This window comes from Humulus lupulus, chromosome 6 (genome assembly GCF_963169125.1).
Source record: "Humulus lupulus chromosome 6, drHumLupu1.1, whole genome shotgun sequence".
Classification (NCBI taxonomy): Eukaryota; Viridiplantae; Streptophyta; class Magnoliopsida; order Rosales; family Cannabaceae; genus Humulus; species Humulus lupulus.
The window spans coordinates 75,830,812-75,855,476 of NC_084798.1; the positions used below are offsets into that span (position 1 = coordinate 75,830,812).

The 24,665-nt window shown below is 33.2% G+C and overlaps 1 protein-coding gene across 2 annotated transcripts; it reads right to left on the reverse strand.

Moving 5' to 3' along the window:
• Positions 1 to 5,778: 5,778 nt before the first annotated feature.
• On the reverse strand, positions 5,779 to 9,351 carry LOC133782290 (uncharacterized). Of its 2 annotated transcripts, none has more exons than XM_062221541.1 (3): positions 8,745 to 9,351; positions 7,124 to 7,353; positions 5,779 to 6,671 (listed from the first exon to the last, which is right to left on the reverse strand). In XM_062221541.1, exons 2-3 carry the CDS (start codon positions 7,349 to 7,351, stop codon positions 6,060 to 6,062), a joined length of 840 nt encoding a protein of 279 aa, XP_062077525.1. In that variant the 5' UTR covers positions 7,352 to 7,353; positions 8,745 to 9,351; the 3' UTR covers positions 5,779 to 6,059. The 2 variants fall into 2 exon arrangements, with proteins under 2 accessions (XP_062077525.1, XP_062077524.1); XM_062221540.1 differs by lacking the exon at positions 8,745 to 9,351 and adding an exon at positions 7,745 to 8,375.
• Between the last annotated feature and the right edge of the window lie 15,314 nt (positions 9,352 to 24,665).

The window sequence follows — 24,665 nt, forward strand, 5'->3', positions numbered from 1 at the left end:
GGATGGAAGATGTACACTTCAATGAAGATTGTCCCACTCTAATGAAACGTAAAATGACACTTGAATAACCCCATCATGGCAAAAAACTGGTGCACCAACAAGAAATTAATTTCACAGATGGTATAATGAGCCGACTCATTATATGACCTTAACCATACACTTACACAAGAACATTTAAGAACAGATTCTCTAATCACTCGCCTTAAGTGCAGGGTAAACGTTTAGGCCGAAGGTAATGTTAGGCCTCCTATTAGGCTAACATATATTCTACACACCAAAGAGATAATAACATTTAGATGTATGCTAGTTTAGTATTTTAGCCTAGTTGTCATTGTGTGTTTATTTTTATTGGTTATTAGGCTAAAATTAAATATATGTTGGTTTATTTTTATTGAATATTGTAATTTAACCTAGAAAATAAAAGAGGTTTAAGCGTCAATGGAAAACTAACTCCAAAAACTAAACAATGTCAATCGCAGTTCTCATGCCAAAGCCAATGAAGCCTTCGGTGTCCCCTTTTGGTGTCAGTGCAACACGCCTATGATTAATTGGGAAAAAAAATCTTACAAAAGTCTCTAATTTCAAACAACACATAAAACCAAAATCTAAAAAAAAAAGTTAATAATCAAATCCAAAATTCAGAATTATACCAAAAACATGTACATTAATTTTTTTTTAACAAATTCGTATACATATTAAATATGCCATTACAAAAATAATATAACACAATAAAAACAAAATCTCATCAAATATATTAAACCCTGCCAACCAAGAACACAGAAACAAAGGGTCTGTTTGTCATTGTTTTTTATTTTTTGTTTTCAAAGTTGTGTTCTCAGAAATGGGAAAAGAAAACAGTTTTTATAGTTTTCAAAAAACAAGAGGTGTTTGGTTAATGTTTTTAAAAACTATTTTTTAGTTTTTTTTCTTAAATCTTAAATAAAAAATTAACAAATATATTTACAAAGAGAAAAATATTTTAAAAGTTTGTAATAAATAATGAGATAAAATAATTTGAAAGAAAAAATGATGAAAAATAATGAGAGAAAATTTGAAGAAATAGAAATTGAGAAGTGAGAAATTGATCCAAGAAAAAATGAGAGAGAATGTGATGAGAAAGAAAGTGAAAAGAGAGAAGTGAGTAGAGAAAAAGTGATGAGAGAGGAAACTGCGAGAGAGAAAAAATGATGAGAGAGAAAATGAGAATATATTAAGTGATGAGAGAGAAAGTGGAGATATAATAAGTAATGAAAGAGAAAATGATGACATAATAAGTGATGCAAAAAAAAATAAGGAGATAGAAAATGACGATTGAGAAAATAAAAAGATAAAAAGTGAAAAGAGAGAAAATAACGATAGAGAAAGTGAAGAAAGAAAATGTAAGGAGATAGAAAGTGATGAGAGAGAAAATAAGGAAATAGAAAGTGAAGAGAAAGAAACTAATGAGAGAGAAAATGATATGACAATAAATGATGTTAGACAATAATAATTAAAAAAGTAATTTGAGAAAAAAAGATAGACAAAAAAAATTTGAGAACAACAGAAAACAACTTTTCGTTGTTCTCAAATTTTTTTTTTTTTTATAACTTTATTTTTAAAAATTGTTTTATAAAAAAAATACCAACTTGTTTTAAAAAAAACAAATTTTAACTTTTAAAAACAAAATACAGATTTTTAATTAAGGAGTGAAACACCCTAAAAAAAGGGAAATTTGCATAAATACCGCAAGTTAATAAAAAAAGTCTAAATATACGGTAATTGTAATTAATTACAAATATACGACACCCAAATGATCCCAACTAATAAATAATCTATTGGTAAATATGACACCCAAACTCATTCAATAACACGGATAATTTTTCTTCATAATAAATTATTAATATTTTTAGAAATTAATAATATAATTATTAATTATTAGTATTATAAAGACAAATCTAATCATTTGAAAACTATTTATTTAATAATATTATAATATGATCAAATCTATCACTATAAATTAGTGTGTTGGTTTGATTTTTTTAACGTATTCTCTTTTAACTAAATTAATGAGAACAAAAAAAATATTTGCAAAATAAAATGTTACTCGTGAAAACTAATCTAAATAAATATTAATTTTTTTTAACAAACAAATAAATATAGATTTTAATACTTAAAATTTGGTCATCATTAATTTACTATTTTGAAAATTCATTATCACGGTAATAAATTCTTTTATTTTGTTAACATGTTTGTAACAATGATTTACATAATTAATTTTATAAGTAAAATATTCAATTTTTGTAACTAAATATTTACAAAAATGTTAGATGTTAGAACAACTAATATTAATATTATAACAAGTAGTAACAAAACTATTATAATTAATAATAAAATTGTTACATGCAATAACTAAAACTCATTAAAAAGTATAAATATGTTACAAGATTGTAACAAGTAGTAATAAAACTATTACAATAAGTAAATAATTCTTTACAAATTTGTAAACAACAATTACATATTAATTCATAACAAAAAAAGTCTATTTTTGTAACAAAATTTTACAAAAGTAATTCACAAATAAAATTATATTTCTCAACTAATAGTTGCATAAATAATTTATATATTTACTTAACATAATTGTAATAAAAAATTTACTAGTTTTATAATTTAATAGTTATTTATTCTCCCAATATTATTCGTAACACAACGTTACTAATTTGTAACATCTTGTTATTATTTTAATAATTACTCATTTTTTAATATTATTTAAAGAGATTAATTTTAGGGAAATTCACAAAAATACATTCACATTTAAAAAAAAATATGAAAAATACGGTAGATTACAAAAATACAGAATTTTCATGAAAAATTCGGAATGACAAAAGTGTAAATACGGAGTAGCAGTGAAATACAACATTTTTTTGTTAATAGCCGTTACAAATTCGTAAACATGTGTTACAGATGCGTAAACCAGTTACATAAAAATATTTTTGTAAACAACATTTACAAATATATAAACAAGTTTTACATATTGGTAAACAAATTTTACATTTTTGAAGACAACATTTACAGAATAATTCGTTGCTAAAATATTTTATTTTTGTAACAATGGTTTACATAACTAATTTTATAACTAAAAAAATATATATATTTGTGACTAATATTTTTAAAAAGTAAGTTGTGAATTTAGTTAACATATTTGTAACAAAAATATATAAAACTAAGTTTGTAACTAAAAGAATTTTATAATTAGTATATACAAAAATGTTAAATTACATTAAACAAGTAATATATATATATTTAAAAAAAATTGTAACAACTAATAAAGAAATAGATTATATTGATTAAATATATAATATTTTATGTAAGCATAAATATTTATTTAATATTAATAATTATATTTATTTTAAATATTTATAAGAAAAATAAATTTATTTGTAATTATTATTATTATCATTATTATCATACCAAAAAGTATCTATCAATTTATTAAAGTATTGACACTTTTTTTTAAATATATAATATGAAAATTGTAATATTTATATTATAGAAATTAATATAATTAAAATAGTTTAAAATATAATATTTAAAATAAAAGTTGATTTGACAAAAATAAACGTGGTGGTTCAAATTTACATATCAATAAGATACAGGAAAAAAAAAACATTTGCGTACATACTAGTTGGGAGGAGCACAACAACTTTATAATTGCTTAAAATTGCCGTATAAAAAGAATTTTTTTTTAAATTACCGTGTATGATGTAATTTTCCCTTAAAAAAACCCGTAGCACCCATGACATTCACAGCCAGCCAACCATCCCGATGCACATCCTACCATTCTTGTCCAAGGCCCACCATTCCTAGCCCAATATTCACAGACCGCCGACAACACTAGAAACCCATAAAAAATGCAAAATCATGTTATTCAAAAATTATAAAAGCAAAAAAAAAAAAAAAACATGGATGTGCCAATACTGTTCCCAAAAATTTATTCACCATATATAAATACATAGTCATCCATATCATGCATTAATATTGATAGAGAAGTAAATTATAAATAATTATACTATTTTTTTGTCAGGAAATAATTATACTATTATTACATATAAACAAATTCCAATATCTTTTTTTTTGTTGGGGTGGTTATTACTAATAATCACGTTTTTGTCAGTACTTTTGTGGCTTTAAGAGTATATGAAAGAACAATCAAGCTTAACTATACTAAATTCTAAATGTTTTTCTTGGATCTGAACGCAATTAACTACTCATATAGTCTCTCCGTAAGTTTTAGAATAAATAGCATTTTTATTTTCCGAACTATGACCATTAAATAATTGTGTCCTCCAAATAATTTGAGATGTTAAAAATTGCCCATGAACTATACACATTATGAAAAATGAGATTTCTGTTAGATTTCGTTATAGGTGGCTAACAGATTGATAATGTGATAATTTATTGGTTGATATGACAATGTCATGGGTAGAATAATTAACAATTTTATCCCTCGAACTTTAACCATTACCAAATTGTGCTATTTTTATTAAAACTAATTTTTATTCTTAAAAATAATAATTAAATCATTAGAAATAAAAAAAAATAATCATTTTAAAAGATTAAGAAATTAAAAACTACAAAAAGTTTAAAATTAATTAAATAAATTTTCAAATATTCAAAAAATTAAAAACCTAATTAACAACAAATAATTTTTTTTACTTTTTCTTTTCTTTTACAACATAAAATAAATATATCTTAAAATAAAAATTAAAAATAAATCATAAAATAAAGATTTTTCCAATTCGTCCTCCTCCATTTAGGTTAAAAAAAATTATTTATTTAAACCATTCGTCATTCGTTCTACTCTTTAATTAAAAATTTTCTTTATTTTAGTATATATTTTAAATTTTCATTCTAAAATAAATTTATTTTATATTGTAAAAGAAAATAAAAGGAAAAAAGAAAAAAGAGGTATTTGTTATTAATTAGATTTTTAATTTTTTTTAATAAAAATTGCATAATTTGGTAATAGTTAAAATTCGGCAGTAAAATTACTAATTATTCTACACATATCACTGATACATGACATCATCAATCTATTAGCCACCTTAGACGAAATTTAACAAAAGTCTCATATTTTAATAAGGTGTATAGTTGGGATAAATTTTTAACATCGCTAATCATTTAGGGTACATTATAGTTGGGCGGCAAAAAAGCAATTTATTCTAGTTTTATGTCCGTACTGTAGTTGATATTTGACACTCTATTATGTCGTCACAAGGGAATCTCAAACTCAGTTGTGGACATTTATAAAATTATAAAAGGGAAAAAAATAGTTAACTAATACAGCAAAAACAATGTGCGTCTTTTTAATGAAGTGAAAGAGACTTGTCATCTGCAACTGTATAAATTGCTTTTGGCGATCCTTGACAATTACTTAGAGACAAATTCAGATTAAACATTAATGTTCTACAGGTTGTCCCACTACCCATTATGCACAATTCAGATTGCAATAAGGATCAATCTTTAACGGTAATCATTGTCATTTGTAGGACTACTTTTTTTACCACTTTTGGTTTAATGTGGGCCATCCATTTCAGAAAACTAAGTACAACATCTTGCTTACCTAGAAATTTTTTTAGGTGAGTTAGTCATGATCATTTGCTTCTAATAAGTGCATTACTTCCCAAAAGATTAGGATTCATGAACCTCCTGTTTCGGTCTTGGACAGCAACTTATTGTCTTCATTCATTTTCTCAGGCCTAATTTAAATGGGCATTGTTCATATATTGTTATTGACAGAAGTTTATGAGCTACCCAAAATAGTTCTTTAATTGGTCAGAGTTCAGAGATATTTTCTTACTTACAGAAAAAAGGTTGATTAATCTTAAAAGAAGAATACAAAAGTTGTAAGTGATTCTATATACAACAGCTTAGCTTAGAAATGAGGTTTCTGAACTCTCCATTTATTGAAGTGGGAACTAAATTAGAATCTCAATCATGCATGAACCATGTATAAATTCAGTGGCCCATGCAAAATTTACAAGGATACACACATACAAGTTGAAGTTGAAGTTAAAGTGATCCTATTTGAGCTTTAAACCGTGGAAAAGCCAATGTGGCTGCTTTCTTTCTTGGTCAAATGTTGCACTGGAGCTGCTCATTGGGGTGGTGGGGTCACTGCATTCTCCTCCTCTATCCGATTTAAATGAAGCAGATGAATCAAGCTCTTTAATGTCCTTGAGGGACTTCGAATTTGATTTCTTCTTACTTTGGCTACTACCAATGCTTAGTGTTAGCTCAACTTCACTATCATCTTCCGGGCAATCTATACTCATCTTGCCACTCTTGAGGGCAATGTTAGAGTTTCGACCTCTGGGATTTTCACCAATGGCGCTGACTCCTGTAGAGATATCTTCCTCTGCAGGCCTTTCGAGATCAAACCCCCTCGAGACTCGCATGGTGTCTCCAGAACAACTACCACTACACTCTCTAGAGTTTAGTTCATCTCTCAAACTATTGATATGGAAGCTAGCTCCAGGTGCTTGTTTTGTTGCTGATTGCTCCCAGTTAATTAACTGAGAGTGGCTGATATCTGGTTTACGCAAAGGATCCCAAAGTCTGCTTTGCCTAATTTCTTTCGTCAGCTCATCCATTAGCATTTTCTGAACGCTGTACAGCCGATGCAGTTCCCTTACCTGCAATTTTTAGCATTCAGATAAATTTGATATCACCAGCTTCAATGTCCTTAACTTAGCTATAATGACAATGTGAATGGAAAACTATCCAATTCAAGATTGCTATCATAACCAAAATAATACTGCATGCAAACTGTACTTTTAGTAACTTGATTGTCTTTCCATATCCATACAGATTGCATTTTTTTGTTAGAGTTCATGTATCACTAGAAATGTAGGCATTAGAATTATCTTGATCAGTTGTATGCAATTCATCATTAGAAAGTTTGTGAACCAACAAGAAGATATCTGTAAAGCTGTTTTCCTGGTAATTTTTATTGGTAAAGCACATACTTTTCTCCCTTTAAATTTTGAATTCACTTTGAGACTATGTTGATCAATTTGCAAATATGATCTCAACTCAAGCAATCCCAACGAGAGTGAGCCAAATGGATGAGCATTAGACTTTATACCTGGTGTTTGAAGATATCTTCATGCATCTGCATTGTCTTTTTTATGGAATCCAATTTGTTCTTGTCCATGGAGTTTTGAATTTTTTCCTCCAACCCGGTTTTCAAATACTTCACCTTCGCCCCACTGTTCTGGAAATAGTCCCAATCATCCACACCGTGCACAGCAAAGCGCTTGCTATTTGGGGAGCTTCCTAAAAGATTGATGGCAAATTCAATTTTGGTTCCCATGCCTGAAAGTGATATGACAATCAGAATTTTGGCTAACTACTGAAGCCTTAGCATGCATGTTTCAGGAAAAACAAACTATTCTCAAGTATACAGTGAAACTGCATAAAAAGTTATTTAACAAAAAAAGAAAAAAAAAACAGAGAAAGAGAAAGATATGAAGAAAATTATTCAAATGTCATTTATGACTTCTTTTTAATTTTCTTTATCTTGTTTTTTCTAGTAGTGTTTGGGATGATGTGAGAAACCACTATGTTATGGTGGAGACAGGGTCGACCCCAAAAGCTACTGTTCTTATTCTGCATATCTAAGCACGAAACACTAAAATAAAAATCAGATCATATTGAGAAATCTACAAGTCTACAGCCTACTGTAGAGAGCAAACGTATAACAAACCTGGGCATTTAGTGGAATACATTTTCTCAACTCCACTGATCAACAGCTAGATTTACATCCTAAATTATAGGTGCTTCAAGATTTTTTTGGTTTCCCTTATGGTCAACAAAATGCAGGCTTCAAATTTAGTTTTTGCAAAGAGGGTGGTTTATGTCAAAAACAGAGGTTCTTTTTATGGTATAGAATGGAGGAGGGAACATAAAGAATGGTTCAGAATTACATAGGGAACTCCCAAAGTTTAATCAAACAGTACCCAGACAATGAATAAGGAAAAAAAGATAGAAAATGGGATGTGGGCAATAGTGAGACCAAAAATGGTATGTGGGTCTGCCCAACTTTCTTGTTCAATGTATTTCTACAAGAACCATCATTGGCCAAAACAGTGGTTTTCATTTTCTGGGAATTGCTCTCTAAGTGAGTGTCCACTTCTTTCTGTTTTTCTGAAGCTAAAACTAAGCTTTTTTCTTTTCCTTTCTTTCTTATTTGGTTATCCACATGATGAAATCATCAAACACCTATGGTGTTTGAGAAAAAGTCAAGAAGGAACTGAAAAGCAAGTAAAATTAAATAACTATCAATGAAATCACAATTAGGGGGCCATTAGAAACATAACTACAACCTTTAAAAGCATCTCAAATACTGTTCATTATAATTTATAAGAAAAGTCATCTTTCACCTGTTGATATCTGTTTTTGGCATGTTTCTCTCTTCATGTGCGTAGAAAAATAACTAGGAAAAAAAAAGACCCAACTAAATTGGAGTTTGGACCCCCCCCCCCCCCCCCCCCCCCAGACCTCCTTCAAATGGTTAAAAAGATACACAAACAAACAATTCAAAAGAAACAAGAATCTCAGATTCATTTCAACAATTCCAGAAATGGGTTCAAGAGATAAAAACAACCCAATAAACATAAACAAAATATCAGGGGCTAACTCTTATGCAGAAACTAAATTTAGCACAACTTCTAGAACTCCAGCTCATGAATCTTTTTTTTTCTTACCTGAAATAGAAAGAGACCCAGATTCTGATTCTCACTTATGAAGCTCATTGAGAAATTTCGACCTTCATGCCAATCACCCTCTCATTTGAACAAATCTCTAAATCACAACTCATCACAGTTTGAAAATCTTATTATTAAAAAAAAAAAACAAACAAACAAACAAAACTAGGACTGCCAGCAGCCAATTTTCTCAGGAGCTCTCCCTAGCAAATTCTTAGCTTCCTTTCGGCACCCTTTTGACGGAGCAATCTTAAAAGTGCCCTGAAGATGGCGGTGGTGAATTCGGAGAAGATTCCTTGACACCGCTGTACCAGCAAATCTGTTTGGCAGGCCCAGAAAATAAACCAGTACTCTTTTCTTCCTACTTTCCTTCTTTTCTATAGTATTTTTTTTTCTTTGGTTACTTAGAGAAACAACAAATCCAACTCTTCTCTCTCACTTAAAAAAATCATAATCATGGTCTTAATAATTCAGCCTTGACAGGCTGTGAAGTAAGGAGGCAAGAAAATATGCTGGGCTGGGCAATGTGTGGGTGCTTGTGCTATATTTTTTTAAAAGAAAGAAAGAGAGAGAGAGAAACATATTATACTATATATGTGTATATATGGATATAGATATAAAGATATTGTTGTATACATATATATATTTTTAATTAAATTACTTTGGTGTTATATTTTAATTCTATTGTACTTACTTTGTACACACACTATAATTTGTGATGCACTGTGAAGCATGAGAAGAAAGATGAATTAGGAGACGAAGAGAGGTGAGTGGGAGTGAGAGAGAGTGGGGCCCACAAAGTAGTAAAATAGAAACCAAACGACAATCCTAAACATGGGCAAAGGTAGGCCAGTGAACAAGATATTCCAGACAAAGTCTTGCAGATATGCATGAATGAATGATGGAAAGATGGTGCTTCTTTCCTCCAATATTATTAATAATATTACTTCTTTATTCTATATTATTATTCTTTTTCACCAAAAATATTCTTAAAATAAATTAATAAATCAATATTATTAAGCTATGCCTATCAAAACCTGAATTAAGACACTAAAATTAGATAGAAATCTTAATCCAACAAACACTTCAAAATATTATATTCTTGAAATAATGTTGTCATCTTATTCGATAATTATTGTCATTAAGTTGTTTCACTCTAAAGCAAATTCATATTTTTCTCATAATAGTGTTATGACCTAAATTAAGTTAACGGTTCATAAATATTGATTTTTTGATCAATAAAAGTTTTTTTTTATTGGTGAACTTTCTTACTTCTAACGCGTGTATGAAGGTTTCTTTTTTATATATAAAATAACTATATTATATTCTATTTCTCTTTTATCTTTTTGGTTATTTGTAGGAATTCAACGAATCCCAATTGATTATTCTCTCCGTACTAAACAAACATATCTAGTCCAAACTTGTGATTGAGATTTTATATGAGTGCAGAGTTCAGGTGTTGGATTTCATAATTGATCTAACTCTTTAGGTTGGTACCTACGGTAAAATATCATTTTAAAAAATGGCTACGTGGCACTATTCCACACCTTTGCTTATTATTATTATTATTATTATTATTTCCTATGAAACTGAAAAGCCTATTTTAAAATGTTTAAGAAAATAATCTGGTAAATAATTGTTGTTTTAAACTCGTTATAAAACTAGTCTACTGCAAAACTGTTGGCGTCTATATAATCTATATATAAAAAAGTTCGTAGTATAGTAAAAAATTTCATATAAACTTGTGACAGTGAAAACAGTCCCATGCTGCCATGCATAATTAAGGTAAAACTATTGAATCATGTGTTGATGAAAAGATTAAGGATTCAATCAACCACAATAATGCATAGCAACCACAAATCAATACAAAGTCAACCTACATTAATTATGATTTTTTTGAGTACTTTCAAAGTTAAACCCATATGAAGAAACATTCTCTATAAATCTTTTTTATTAACCAATCCAGTTTTATAAAAAAAAAAAGAAAAAAAAATCAAAAGCTATGTCATGTATTACATCAATAACAGAAACTTTTTGGTGGGTGTTTCGATAGGTATTCCATATTTTTGTGTCAAATAACTACAAAATGTCAAATTTAGCTAGGTTGCCAAAATTCATTCAAATTCACCAGCTGTACCCTTAATATCATCACTCTTTTGGATCAAGTTACTAGTCTTTTGGATCAAGTGTCTACTATGAGTAACAGGATCACAAAACAAAGTTATCATCAAAAAAAAAAAAAAAAATCACATGGCCATTGATTAATAATCCATATACATCCATGCATCTTTACCTATTATATAAATGACTATCAAACGGTATTTTGTATTTAACAAAATTTGGTATGGTTTAACAGAATTTGATATGTTTTAACAGTTGTTTATTAATATTTTAACAGAATCTATAATCGAGTCAAGCGATGCAACAGTTGAGAAATATATTATCATTGCCATAGGACACAACCATTAACATTTGCAGATACAATAAAAATCATCTCATCTATTTATGAATCCTAAATTAACACAATCATAAATTTGAAATATAAGTTCTTACAATTTGCTATTAAACTTGTGGAGAAGGTAAAAAAAAATTACATAAAAATAAAATTCTTTATGCTAGAAGTTTACCATTCATGTTTAACAATTAAGAAACTAAACACTCTATTGAACTATTTTTCTTTTTTCAAGGATATTAAGGAATATATTGTGATTTCTTCTTTCAAGCTTTGAATGAACATTTAAAAGGTCAGTAAAATTTCTTATCAACAAAACATGCATACAAAACCATATACCTTTGTCCTCGTCCACTTTGTTCTCTGGGAAAGAATTCTCAACCTCTGATGATCAAACAATACAGATTTATCATAAATTAAGGTATTTTTGTTTTCCATTTAATACATCCATACACATGTATAAATATATATATATATATTTATTTATTTTTCTACGTATTTGTACCGTGAAAAGCATCAAAACTTATGAACATAGTGTTTTGGTCTTCCCAGCTAATATCGTATATATGGGAGTTATAATCAATATTTATGTTTGTTGTTTTCTTCTTTTGCAAATCACTAAGATAGCCATTGTTTTAGGGAAAATTTATACGCTTCTGATTTTAACTATGACCAATATATATAAGGCTTATTATAACACCCACCCTCCCCTGTTTGACTGGTTGTTAATTTTTTTTTTTTCCTTTTGGGGATTTTTCGTATGCAAGTTTAGAAGGGATTGCCCGAGGAAATCGGCCCAGGCAGAGGCAGTGGGCGGCAGAGTGAAGGAGATTGAGTAGCGATGGAGAGGGTTCCAGATACTTTATGTGAAATACTCAAATGAGAGAGATGTGAAGGAACCCGTTTGTGTGTGAGGTGGCGTGAGAAGTGAGAGAAGAATATTAATATTTATTGAATTGAATTGATTTTCTATTTCTTTTTTAATTTAGTAGTATTAATAAATAATTAAACATATATATAATTTGATTTTCTATTGAATTGAATTGATTTTCTATTTCTGTTTTAAATTGAAATTTATTTTATTTTAATTTGATTAAAACTAAGATTTTTTTTAAAATTAAATTTTAAATTTTTTGGTTAATTTTAAATTATTTAAAAATATTTAATAAATTTAAAATTATTTGAGCTAATCAAGTGCAGCCATGTGGCTGCCATGTAGATGGTGGGTTTGGGCTTTTGTTCCAAATATAAATATCTTATATCTTAAATAATCGTTTATTTGGAAAGGAAAATAGTAAAAGCATTATTGTTTTTAGAGTTAAGAATAAATAAAAAAATAATATTCTATTATCTTACCTATTATAAAAATATTAAAAATATATATATTATATTTATACAAATTAACAATTTTGAAAACTTATTCCACTTTTGATTTATTTTTCTCAGGTGTTTTGTTATAATACATTGTGATTTCATCTCAGGAACTTTTAAGGAACAATCCAAAGGTTAGTTAAATTATTATTATTCTCAGTACATTAACAAATTCTAATTTATTATTTATACATAAACTAAACTACTACATAATTCAACATCGTTTCACCAAATAAAATGAAAACCAAAGCAAACATGATTGAATACCACTTTCAAACCATTCGACTCTTTGTATTATATTTAGATTAAGAAAAAACTAAGAGTTACATCTTAACTACACTTCAAAAATATTTAATAATTGTTATCCTTTACCAAAATCGAAAATAAAATCATAAATGAATAACCCATAGGTTCAGAATCATCCAAACAACCAGTTTAAATCAAATACTTTTCGTTGTGCTTTTTAAAGTTTGTTACTTATAAATATTTTTAAAAAATAATTTTTATAAATTACTAATATCATTATTATTGAACACAATCTAACTTTTATGTTTTGGCTATTAACTAGAGTCTCCTGACTATTTAAAAAAGAATGTTTAAAGACAGATAAGATAGATAGAACTTTGAGACTGTGAGATATACATGGCAGTTGAGGATTGATTTCCATATTGGAATAATATGGAGATTGTGGATTTGATTCTTATTACTTTCATAGTTGGAGAAGGTGATGAACAGATAGGGCAGAGCTGTCCTGTATGTTTGGAGGAATTTGAAGTTGGAACGAGCTATGCACATATGCCACAATGTTTACATTTGTTTCATGTCGACTATATTGTTAACTGGCTTCGTCGAAATCCTTCTTGCCCAATTTGTCGAACTCAATTATTTCATTTAATTTGGTTTTAACCAGTTATAGGTTTAATATATTATGTTATTGAAACAATCACTGTTTGAAAATGTATCTCAAAGTACTTATTCACGTAATACGACAACAACTTTCTACTTAAATCATGTTGTACATTTTAATAATCATGTTATTTATTTTTATTTTTTGATGAAAAGAAAGAATATATTGCACCAAAACAACAAACTACAACCAGTTCAAGAACCAACCCAAAGGTTTAACTGATTACAAACATCTAACAACTTCAGCAAGAATACAATTCTTATTAAAGACTTTTTGGCTCAGCCTACCACTTAATCTAAATTTCAGAGCCTGCTTAATCAACCTCACTATGTGCAAAGGAGAAAAGGAACAGTAAGAAAATATACAAGAGTTTCTGTACCAAACACCATACACCGCAGCTGACAGTGAAGCTACTGAAATGCAATGCAAAACATTCTCAGGCTTCCCTTTTAACCACTCCTTCCAGCCAGCAAACTGAATAGGCCACATACTAGAACCCAACCAACCTCTAAGAAAATGCCAAACTTGCTGCGAAAAACAACAGTCAAAGAACAAATGCTAATGACATTCCTCTTCCCTCTCACAAATTGGGCACAACATAGAAGAAACAGAAATCTGGCACTTCAGCAAGTTATCTCTAGTCAGGAGGTGAGCAAGAACCGGTTGCCAAAGCATAAAACGGTGTTTAGGGACTGAAAGGCAACACGAAACTGCCTTAGCATAATCAACTTTATTCCTCTGAAGGATGCTACTGAGCAGAACATTCAATCTAAGCTTACCATTCACAGCCGAATTAACCAAAACAGTTTCAGGAAGAGTCTCTCTCAGGTAGCAAAGCTTACGCCAGTACCAACTCACATCAGGTTTTAGATGATAAGATCAGAAAGAATGACCCTTAAGATAAATCCCGTCAATCCATTTCACCCATAACACATCTTGTTTAGTCGATAAAGCCCAAATATATTTTCCCATAAGAATTTTATTCCAAACTGAACCTTCCTTAAAACCCAGAGCTCCAAGAGCTTTAGGGAGACAAACTTGAGCCCGCGATGTACAATGGAACTTGCTGCGGTTGTTAGATGAACCCCGTAGAAAATTTGGACACAATCTGTCTATTTCATGAATAACACTATAAGGAAGTAGAAAAATATGCATCCAATAGTTGCGGATGCTTAGCAGAACCGAAAATATCAACTGAGTTCTCCTCGCATATGATAAATGCCTACTCGCCCACATATGAAGCCTAGCCTGAATTTTCTTAATAATCTCCCCACAATCAGCAGCTTGCCATTTCGTAGGTCTCAAAGAGACCCCCAGATATTTCAAAGGAAATGATCCCTCACCAAGTGCAACAAAATTAAGGATAGTTTGTTTCACCTCAGTAGCCACTCCCCCAAAGAAAACTTGAGACTTGTTCAGATTGGTAGCAAGCCCTGAACTGCTACAGAAACTCAGGATCCCCTAAAAAATAAGCTGAACTGATCTAAAGCTTCCTTTATAGAACAAAATCAGGTCATCTGCAAAGCAAAGGTTCACTAATTGTAAGTGTTTGCACATAGGGTGATATCTAAACTCTCTGTGGTTAGAAGATTGCTTAAGGAGTCTAGTTAGATACTCCATAACCAGCACAAAAAGCAGAGGAGAGATAGGATCTCCTTGTCTTAAACCTTTCCTCCCCTCAAAACTACCTTATAATCTCCCATTCAATAAAAGCGTATAAGAGGAACCCGTCAAACAAGTCATAATCCAATGAATAAATTTTCTAGGAAAGCAAAATGCAGTCATAATCTCCTCCAAAAAAGCCCAATCAATAGAGTCATACGCCTTACTAAGATCAATCTCTATCAAGCATCGGGGAGATATATTCTTCCTAGAATAACCATGAAGCAAATCTTGAAGTATTAAAATGTTATGTGCAAGTTGTCTATTTTTTATAAAAGCTCCTTGATTTTTGGTGTATAATCCTAGGAAGAATCTTAGCCAACCGTAAACAAATCATCTTTGAAATGCATTTATAAAGAATGTTACAGCAGGAAATATGTCTAAAATCAGAAGCCACAGTAGGAGACTCTACCTTAGGAATTAGAGTTAAAATTGTCCCATTTAACTCTGATGGAATCTCACCATTCTCGAAAAATAACAAAATCGCTTCTGATATTTCAGCTCCTATTTCCTTCCAAAGAGCTTTAAAAAAACCCGAACCAAAACCATCGGGACCAGGACTCTTGATTGAGGGAATACTAAATAAAGCTCTCTTAACATCTTTCTGAGTAAAAGGTTGTATTAGACCAAGTTGTTCCTCCAGAGTTAAGACATTTCCCTGCTTGAAACAGTTCAAATCCACCCGACTAGTAGCTGAACTATTCTTACCCATAAAACCTTTAAAATGATTATAAAAATGAGCAATTACCTCAGAATAATTCTCCACAATATGACCCTCTTCATTAATATAGCTAGAAATACGGTCCCTCATCCTCCTCTGTTTAAGAGAAGCATGAAAGTAAGCTGTATTCTCATCTCCAAATCTCAGCCAATTAATTTTGCTCTTTTGACGAAGAAAAATCTCATACATTTTGGATTTGTTAGCAAAATCATTAGCTGCCTCATTCTCTTCCTGCTGCAAAGTGTACAAAGAAGGAGCCTGCTGCAACATGAACTGAGCTCTTTCATACCTCTGTTTAGCTTCAGTATACTGCTGGACTACATCACCAACCTGTTGTTTATTGAAGAAACTCAAAACAGGTTTAAGCCTCTTAAGCTTCTGCAAAACTTGTTGTAACCCATAACCACCAGCTGGTTTGGACCAGCTATCCAGAACAGTACTGCAAAACTCCTCATGATTAACCCAAAAATTATAAAATCTAAAAGGCCTTATGTAACGACCCAAATTTCCTAATAAGGTTTAGGACCTTGATTAGGAGGCCGGGAGGGCCATAATTGATTTACTGTGCTATTATATGATTATATGCATGATTATGTAGGTCATATTATTATATGATGATAAAGGCATGCATGGGGCTATATACTCTGCTGTGAGGGTATTTTGGTAATTTGGCTCATTGAGAGCGTAATTGTGTACTTGTGTGTATATTGGTAGGCTAATGTTGAGACCACATTATTATGTGGATATATCTGTGATCTGTGACTCGAGACGATCCTAGTGAGCAGATTAGCGAAAAAGTCATGGCGGGGATTTATACCCGGCTCGGGGTGAGCCTAGGGGTATAAATGGGAATTTAGTGAGTATATTGGCGTCTATTTTTAACATCGAGGAATATAATTGGAGATTAGTCAGGTATCGAGAATTAAGCGGGAAATGTTAGAGACACTCGAGGAGTTAGCGGGAATTGGGTAAAATGACTAAAATGCCCCTAAGTGGATTAAAGGGTTTAAACTTAATAGGGAGGGCATTAAGGTCATTTGGCTTGCAAGGGATACATATGCTGAGGCTTTATGTTAGTGGGAATTGTAGAAAGTGATAGAAGTCTGAAAGAAAGGAAAGAAGGAAAAGAAAGAAAAGAGAAAAGGAATGGAAAACAGAGTTGTATTCTCTTGGGTCAGTTTGTGGTTCTCTCACCACTTTTCTGGGGTTTTCTTGGAGCAAAGCTTAGAGGAGATCTGGGATAGGCTAACCATCAAGAATCCTAAGCTAGGATTGGAGAATTGGCAGAGGTTTAGCAGGAACACCCTAACACTTGAGGTAAGGTTCTATAGTTTCTTCAGTTTCTGGTTTTGGTTTTTGAACTATGGTGCATAAGCTGAGTTTGATGGGAACTTTAGGGAATTCAGGCCAAAGGGTGAGGAAGGGCAAGCTAAGGAGGTGTAGAGGCTGTCTTGAAATCGAAACTCCATTAAAGGTATGAATTCTAAGCCTCTAACTCTGATGTTTTGACTGGTTTTGCTGAGTTTCTGAGCTTAGGGATAGCTATGGTGAATTTTGGGATTAGAGATGCATGTGATTGGGTTTTGAGTTTTTGGGGTGTTTGGGATGAGTGGAGTATGTTTATAAGGTTGTTTTTGAGGTTGGCAAAGGTTTGGAGAAGTTTTGGTCGAGTTTGGTTCGAGGAAATCGCAGGAAGAGAAATTTGGAGTTGGCCTGTCTGTGACTAGCGCTACAGCGCTAGCCTTTGGGCGCTGTAGCGCTAGGCCATGCATGCTGAGGGTTTTGCTTCTTTTTGTAGCGCTGTAGCGCCTCCTAAGAGTACTGTAGCGCTGCCCTGTTCTCATAAAGGGATTTTAGGGTTATTTGCAAGGGTTTTTGACCAAGGGTTTGGGGTTTGGTTCCACCACCTTGTTTGGTGGAACTAAAACTTCCCGGGGGCTCGGGATTGGTCCCGAGGCTAGGTTTTGGACTTGAGATTTGGTGATGACTTTGACCTATGATTGTGTTTAGGTGAGCGCTAGGGCTCGAGAGGGATCGTGCTCAAGGAGTCAAGTGATCAAAGCTAGCGAATCGAAAGGTAAGAAAGCTGCACCTGATTATGTGGCTAGGTTGGGACTAAGTGTTCCCTATGTTTGTATGCATTTTTATGTGAATGTGATTAACCATGTGGACACGATGGGACTAAGAGCTCCCTACATTTGTATATCATGTCATGAGATTGTATTATTATGCCATGGGACATGCGATAACCGGCCTAAGAGTGTCGAAATCAATATTTGCGCACAGGGCGCGGCTCGACCATTGGTAGCTGAGGCAGCTTATTTATCACTGAGCTCAGTTAAGCTGGCCGGAGTCAGTGAGTATTACATTGGGGGCGGCCCAAGTGAGCCGAAGACAGTGTGTTAAATAGAGGGTGCGACTAAGGGCGCCGACCCTGAATATTATTTAATCGATGTGACAATTTGTTGGTTATGAACGTGAATATTGTGTTATGGATAAGATTGGTTGACTGTCTGGATGATAAACTGTTAATCTACTGAGTGTTATCACTGATTGGATAACTGTTTTGAATTGTTGAATTCCTGGTTGTGTATTATGGAATATTTGATTAATGATGTTGGTTTTGCTATGATATCATGCTTTCTTGCTGGGCCTCAGCTCACGGGTGCCACGTGGTGCAGGTAAAGGCAAGGGTAGGCTGAGTCAACCATGAGTTGGAGAGCTCTGGGGGCGAGGTGTACATTGTCAGCTGCTCGGCCGCCACGGTCGAGGAATTGTACAGGGACGGAAACCTAAAATGTATATTTTGCCATTAGAGTGGCTTGAATTATTTGTAACTCTTGGAATTTGTTGTAACTAAGACGTCTAAACCCTGTTTTGAGTTTCCATGTATTAAACTGTCATTTTTAATGAAAATAGCTTGTTTGTGACCAAAATCTTTTATTCCTAATCCGTTGATGACATTGAATTCACAGTTTGTTTAAATGACTTGATTAGCAAGTCTTGCACTATTTTAAACACACAGTGTAACGGTCTTGGTTATTCAGGGCGTTACACATTATCCTAGAATCCTTAAATTGGATAGTCTTAATAATACAGTAACAATGATAAGAAATAGTATCCCAATAGATACGAGCTTCAGACGCTGGAAATAAATCTGACCACTTCTCATTGATAAAAATCCTATCCAGCTTAGAATAGATTCTGGTATCAGCTTGCTGTTTGTTACACCATGTGTAAAAAGAACCAGTAGAACGCAATTCAGACAGCAAAGTTTTAGCCCTCCAAAGACAACTATCTTCCACTTCCATTTCAGTAATCGCTCGACCCCCTATACGATCATCAAATTCGAAGATAGCATTAAAGTCCCCAACAACCAACCAAGGTTCAACTGAAGCCTGAGGAAAAGTTAGATGAGACCACAACTCTTTTCTCTCCTCCAACGAATTTCTACCATAAACAAATGACAAAAAAACCTTCTGAACAGCTCCCTTAATCTTCACTTCACAATGAATAAGCTGATCCATATCCTGAATTACATTAACTTGAATTATATCATCCCTCCAAACTAAAAGAATCCTTCCTTCTACTGACTCACTACTATACCAATGCCAGCCCAAGAACACACTCTTCATCATCTCCTCAATTTTATTGTCTTTCAACTTAGTTTCAAGAAAACCACCCAAACCTATTTTATTAACAGCACAAAAATCGAAAAGGGATCTTTGCTTACTCCTATTATTTAGACCCCTAATATTCCAACAAAGCAAGTTACACCCCTCCATTAGATATCTGAAGATCTTGTAAACTCCTCTTTGCAACCACTTCCTTGTTCTCCTGCAAAATACTAAATTTATTAGTCCTCACTGTCAAGTTTTCAGCAATTTTTTGCTTGACACCTCCCACTTTCTTTGGGGTAGACCAAGATTTTTCCTGCCCTTTCGAAGAGCTACTGGTATCATGAGCTAAAACTTTTCCTGCCTTCGACTCTCTTGTTACAGCCAACTGATCACACTTGACATTCTGCTGAACCTCCTTTTCTGCTAGGTGAGGGTCCTTTGACCTATCCTCAAGAACTGATTCAATCAATAATGTAGAAACTCCAGGATCCCCTTTATCAGAATTAGAGGCTTTTTGCTTTGGCTTCCAATGCACCTCCTGAGCAAGTTTACAACTAGAAGCAACATGACCTAAATTCTTACAACAAGAACAAAGTGTAGGTAGCCATTCAAATTCTATAGCCTGTTCCATCAATTGACCCCTCTCATTTATAAAATTTATACAATGAGGAACACGATCAGAAATTTCAACATCCACTAGAATTCTGGCAAATTTCACCATTGATTTATCCTTGGTTACCTTATCCATCATCATAGGCTTACCTATAGTGCTAACAAGAGCACTCAGAGTTTTAAGACCCCAATACTGGAGACCCAAATCTGGCAGACGAACCCAGACCGGAACTGATTTCACCATCCTCAGTTTATCCAATTCTGTCGACCACGGCCTCAACAAAACAGGTTTTCTGTCAAAGTGTACCACACCAGCTTCCAACACCATGTCTCTAGTAGCTTCGTCCCGAAATTTGACGAGAGTATAACCCCCATTCATACGAGCAATTCTCTCAATACCCAATTTACCCCATATGCGATTTATGAAACCTTCAAACACAGATAAGGGAGGATTTGCACCCAAAACTACACAAACCATAGCAAATTGCCAAAAAGAAGCTTCCACTTCTATCTCTGCCTTATCAACTTGAGCTATCAATTGACCTTCACGGAGCAATGGTTCCTCATAAGTGAGTCGAACACCACCCTGAGCAGCAAAGGAGTCTTGAAATTTCGACCATTTTTCTTTAGCCAATTCCTGAAAATCTTGATCTTCAGCTTCCTTCGCCCATGACCTAGGACCAGAAATATTTCCAGATTTGGCCTGATCGCACTTCGCCAGAGCATGCTCCTCCCCAACCTCTTGAAAAACATCCACCGTATCTGCAAAGATCTCCTCCAGGGGGTCCCCCCCGCTCACCTCATCTTCAACCTCCACTCTTTCGAGAGTATCCTTACCAGCACTACTCACGATCGGAGATGATTTAGATCCAGGCTTCTGAATGATTATCTTACACCTCGCCATCGGGAGCAAGAAACCAATCACACGCCTCTATTATTTTAATCATGTTATTTATTATCTAATTAATTTTTTGAATATTACATCATTTTTTAAAAGTATAAAATATAACATGCATTGCAAGTATTTTATATCCAGATATAGAGCCTAGAGAGATGGGAAAAGAAATACTTCCCCTACCTCGCTTTCCCCTAAAAGCTATAGCTCCAAAAACACATACCTGTCCTTAAACAATTTAAAAATCTAAATAAAAGATTTCAACCAAGTACTAGAATTCGTGATCCGGTGAAATCAGAGCCATACATGGTACATATCCACATGTTCCAGGACCATATATATATATAGAGAGAGAGAGAGAAGGAGATAAAATATACTTAGGCATCTAATGTGAAGTATATTGTTTTGCCGTGTTTACACTGTGCATATATATCTGGAAATACTTGCTGTTGTCTTCTACTTGTTTATTGTCTCCTCGTATATATTCATATGTATATAAATATATATATAGGAGGATCCCTGATGATGTCCCGCCCGGTACGGAGGCGGGAGGGGTCTCGTATCTTCATCGTGGTTGTTAGTTTTGTTTAGGGTGTAATCTAAAAGTTCCCCTGCTCCACATGATGTTTCAAATTATGGACCAGACGGTTTGAAAACTGAGTTGGAAGAAAAGAGATAACTGACATTTATCAGGCTATGTAGTAGGGGTAGCCTAAATGTTTATTGCTTTCTTTTAATACACAAAACTGGTTACTTTCAACAAGGGAGCTCTTTCATTTTCTCTAAAACACTTTCCTCTTCTCTGAGCTCATTTCTTTTTCTGCTCTGCGTTCATCCATCATTTTCTTTTTCTCATTTTATAATGGGCTAGTTTTGGACTCCGAATTTTACCAAGGAAAAGGAAAAAAAAAGTTGGGGGAAATTATATTTTCATGTTTGGATATTAACATATGACTTTATATGGTCATTTTACCACCCATATTTGATGTTAAGTGAGCTTCAGGTTGTAGATGGCATTGTATGAGAGAATTGCACGTGTCTCTTACGATCTATGGATGGTCATGGTGCACATAACGGAAGGTGAATTCTTGTCACGCATTGGGTTTGGCCCCACACAATTCGTCAAAATCATCTTCCTATAGAGGCCTTTGCCGACAATGATTGATATCTTCTCCACTGTCATGTTCTCCTCATTGTCAAAGCCCAAGAAGAAGAGACAATCATCAATTAATCACCATCTAAGTTTGCTTTTTTTTTTTTTTTTATGCCTTTGATTCTACAGATTATACGAAACATTCTTGGTTTATTCTTTCTTTTTCGCAAAATATAATTTGATTTTTTATGTTATTGAGATTTTATGTAAATTGATGGTAGATTTATGCCGATTATAATTTGATTTTGATCAAGAGTATGCTTAGTGTATACTAACTGTTTGATAAAATGCTTCATTGGCTTCATGAATATTTTCAATGGAATTTATGATTATTTATATTTGGGTCTTGGACTTTTACTAGTTTAATAGGAAGTTTATTGTTGTTCTTCCTCTATTTTCTAGAGCATATGATCATGTTTAGTGAGAAAATAATTTTGAACACTTCTACGTTTCTATTATCTTGTAATGCAGTTTTATGTGATATCAAAATTCAAAATTAATAATTTAGTTTAGTAGGATATAACAGAATCTCTGTGATTTTTTACTACCAAAGTCCACACGAATTAAAAGCAATAGTTATAAGGAAATATAATTTTAGTTAATGGTGGGGCTGTCCTTTCTTTTCCTTTATGAATTGCATGTTGGCAATTGCTATTCTAATCTGGTATACAACAAGTTGAGGCTATATACAAATTAAGGCCAAACATTATAATTGAGACTTAATACTTTGTGCCAGAAGAAGTCGTTAAATTTGAAACCCAAAAGTTTGAATACATTAAACACTGTTGTAGTCTTAGAGAGGTAATAATGCATTATATGTTACAAGTTTAAGTGTTTGATTACTTCTTTTATGTCATTTTTTAGTGAATAGAGTGTAGCGTCCTCTTATTCTAGGACCGTTACACGGTGTACTTTAAATAGTGTCAGACTTGTTAATCAAGTCATTTGATCATAAATGTAACTAGGGTTAATGTCAAGGGTTAAGGTTAAAACTTTTGGTTAAAGGAATCGTTGACTTTTTATTAAAGAGTTTAATACATACACGGGATCCCCAAAATATTACAAACAGATGTTTAAAAGGGTACATACAAGTCAAAAGTACAATCAGCCGACCTAAGCAGCAAAATCAGAGATACGACCCTAGTTCTTCTGAGATATCCTCGCCCGTAGTAGACGAGTAGCCGCATGTGTACATGCCACCACCGATGTAACGCTCTACTTCCTTAGAGCTGTTACTAAGTGAGTTTAAAACGTGATTTTAACTCGCTAATCGAGGTTTTAAGGTAAACGTGTAATTAAATCATAAACAGAGACATAAACTTTGAAAATAATTCCACTTACTGAAAATAGTAAACCACTTAACGTTTGACATTTGGGATCCCAAAAATACTGTTTATAAATATTTAAAACTCAAAATATACGTTAAGTCGACTATACGACAAAATAAGGTTCTTTACAAACAACTTCCAAAAATACCCCTGGCCGTGGCAGCCAGGCAGACCAGACATGTACACGCCCCATCATGCTCTCCATACTCATGGTCAGTTGACTTTCTCCTTGCCCTTACCTGCACCACAGAGCACTCGTGAGCCGAAACCCAGCAAGAAAACTCCACATAAACAGATAACATACGCATATGAACCATTTAGCATATAACCAATTTGTCCATAAACTAAACACATACGGCCATGCCGTCTCAGGCGCTTTACCAGGCCCTGAGTTGCGGTCTATACCGTAAGGATATCCCAGGTATCCTTTAGGGTCTTACCCTGGAAACTCGCACTCCGCGTGCTAAACGTTGCTCTCGACCCCTTGCCATTCTCGGCCGTCGCCATTCCCAGACTTCACCGTTCCCGGCCATCGTCGTTCCCAGCCCTAGCCGATCATTCACATATATGCATACACAACATAATTTAAACATAACTTAAACATATACTAACATATTCAATGGGCTACACCCAACACATAATCATATAGGGCCGTGCCCTGCAACACAACTATGGAGCCTCACCCTGCTCTATGGGCACAGTAGTTTTCTTACCCGTGTCTCGAGCTTCTTGAGCACTGAACCCTTGAGCACGATCCTCTAATCCGAGCCTCTCCAAGATCCTAGTCACAACATACAAATAGCATCCCCATTACTAACCAATTCAAAAGCGTCTCCCGGAACCAAACCCGAGCCCTTGGGACCTCCCGGAACCCCACACAAAGTGGCGGAAGCGTCCCCCGAGCCCCCTGGGCAAAAGCCTAAAAACCACAATTTTCCCCTGCCCAGAAATGGCCTAGCGCCGCGGCGCCTAGAAGGGCCCCCGTCCATTGATGCAGCCTAGCACCGCGGCGCAGAAGAACAGAGCCGCGACGCCCCTTCGCAAACCCATAAATTTGGGTTTTCCCCAAGCCAAAACACTCCCAAATCATTACCAAGACTTACCTAAGTCCCAAATTCGATTTAGAACCCCACATAGACCATCTAGCAACTCAAAAACATCAACAATAAGCTCAATCACACAATCAAACCTACAATTCAC

What these genes read in the sequence shown, in the direction of transcription:
- LOC133782290 (XM_062221540.1), bottom strand. Translation starts at nt 7,766, where the DNA reads ATGTATTCCACTAAATGCCCAG. An exon ending in GTATTCCACTAAATGCCCAG is followed by an intron (nt 7,354 to 7,744) that starts GTTTGTTATACG and finishes TATCACTTTCAG; the next exon opens with GCATGGGAACCAAAATTGAA. An exon ending in AAGATATCTTCAAACACCAG is followed by an intron (nt 6,672 to 7,123) that starts GTATAAAGTCTA and finishes TAAAAATTGCAG; the next exon opens with GTAAGGGAACTGCATCGGCT.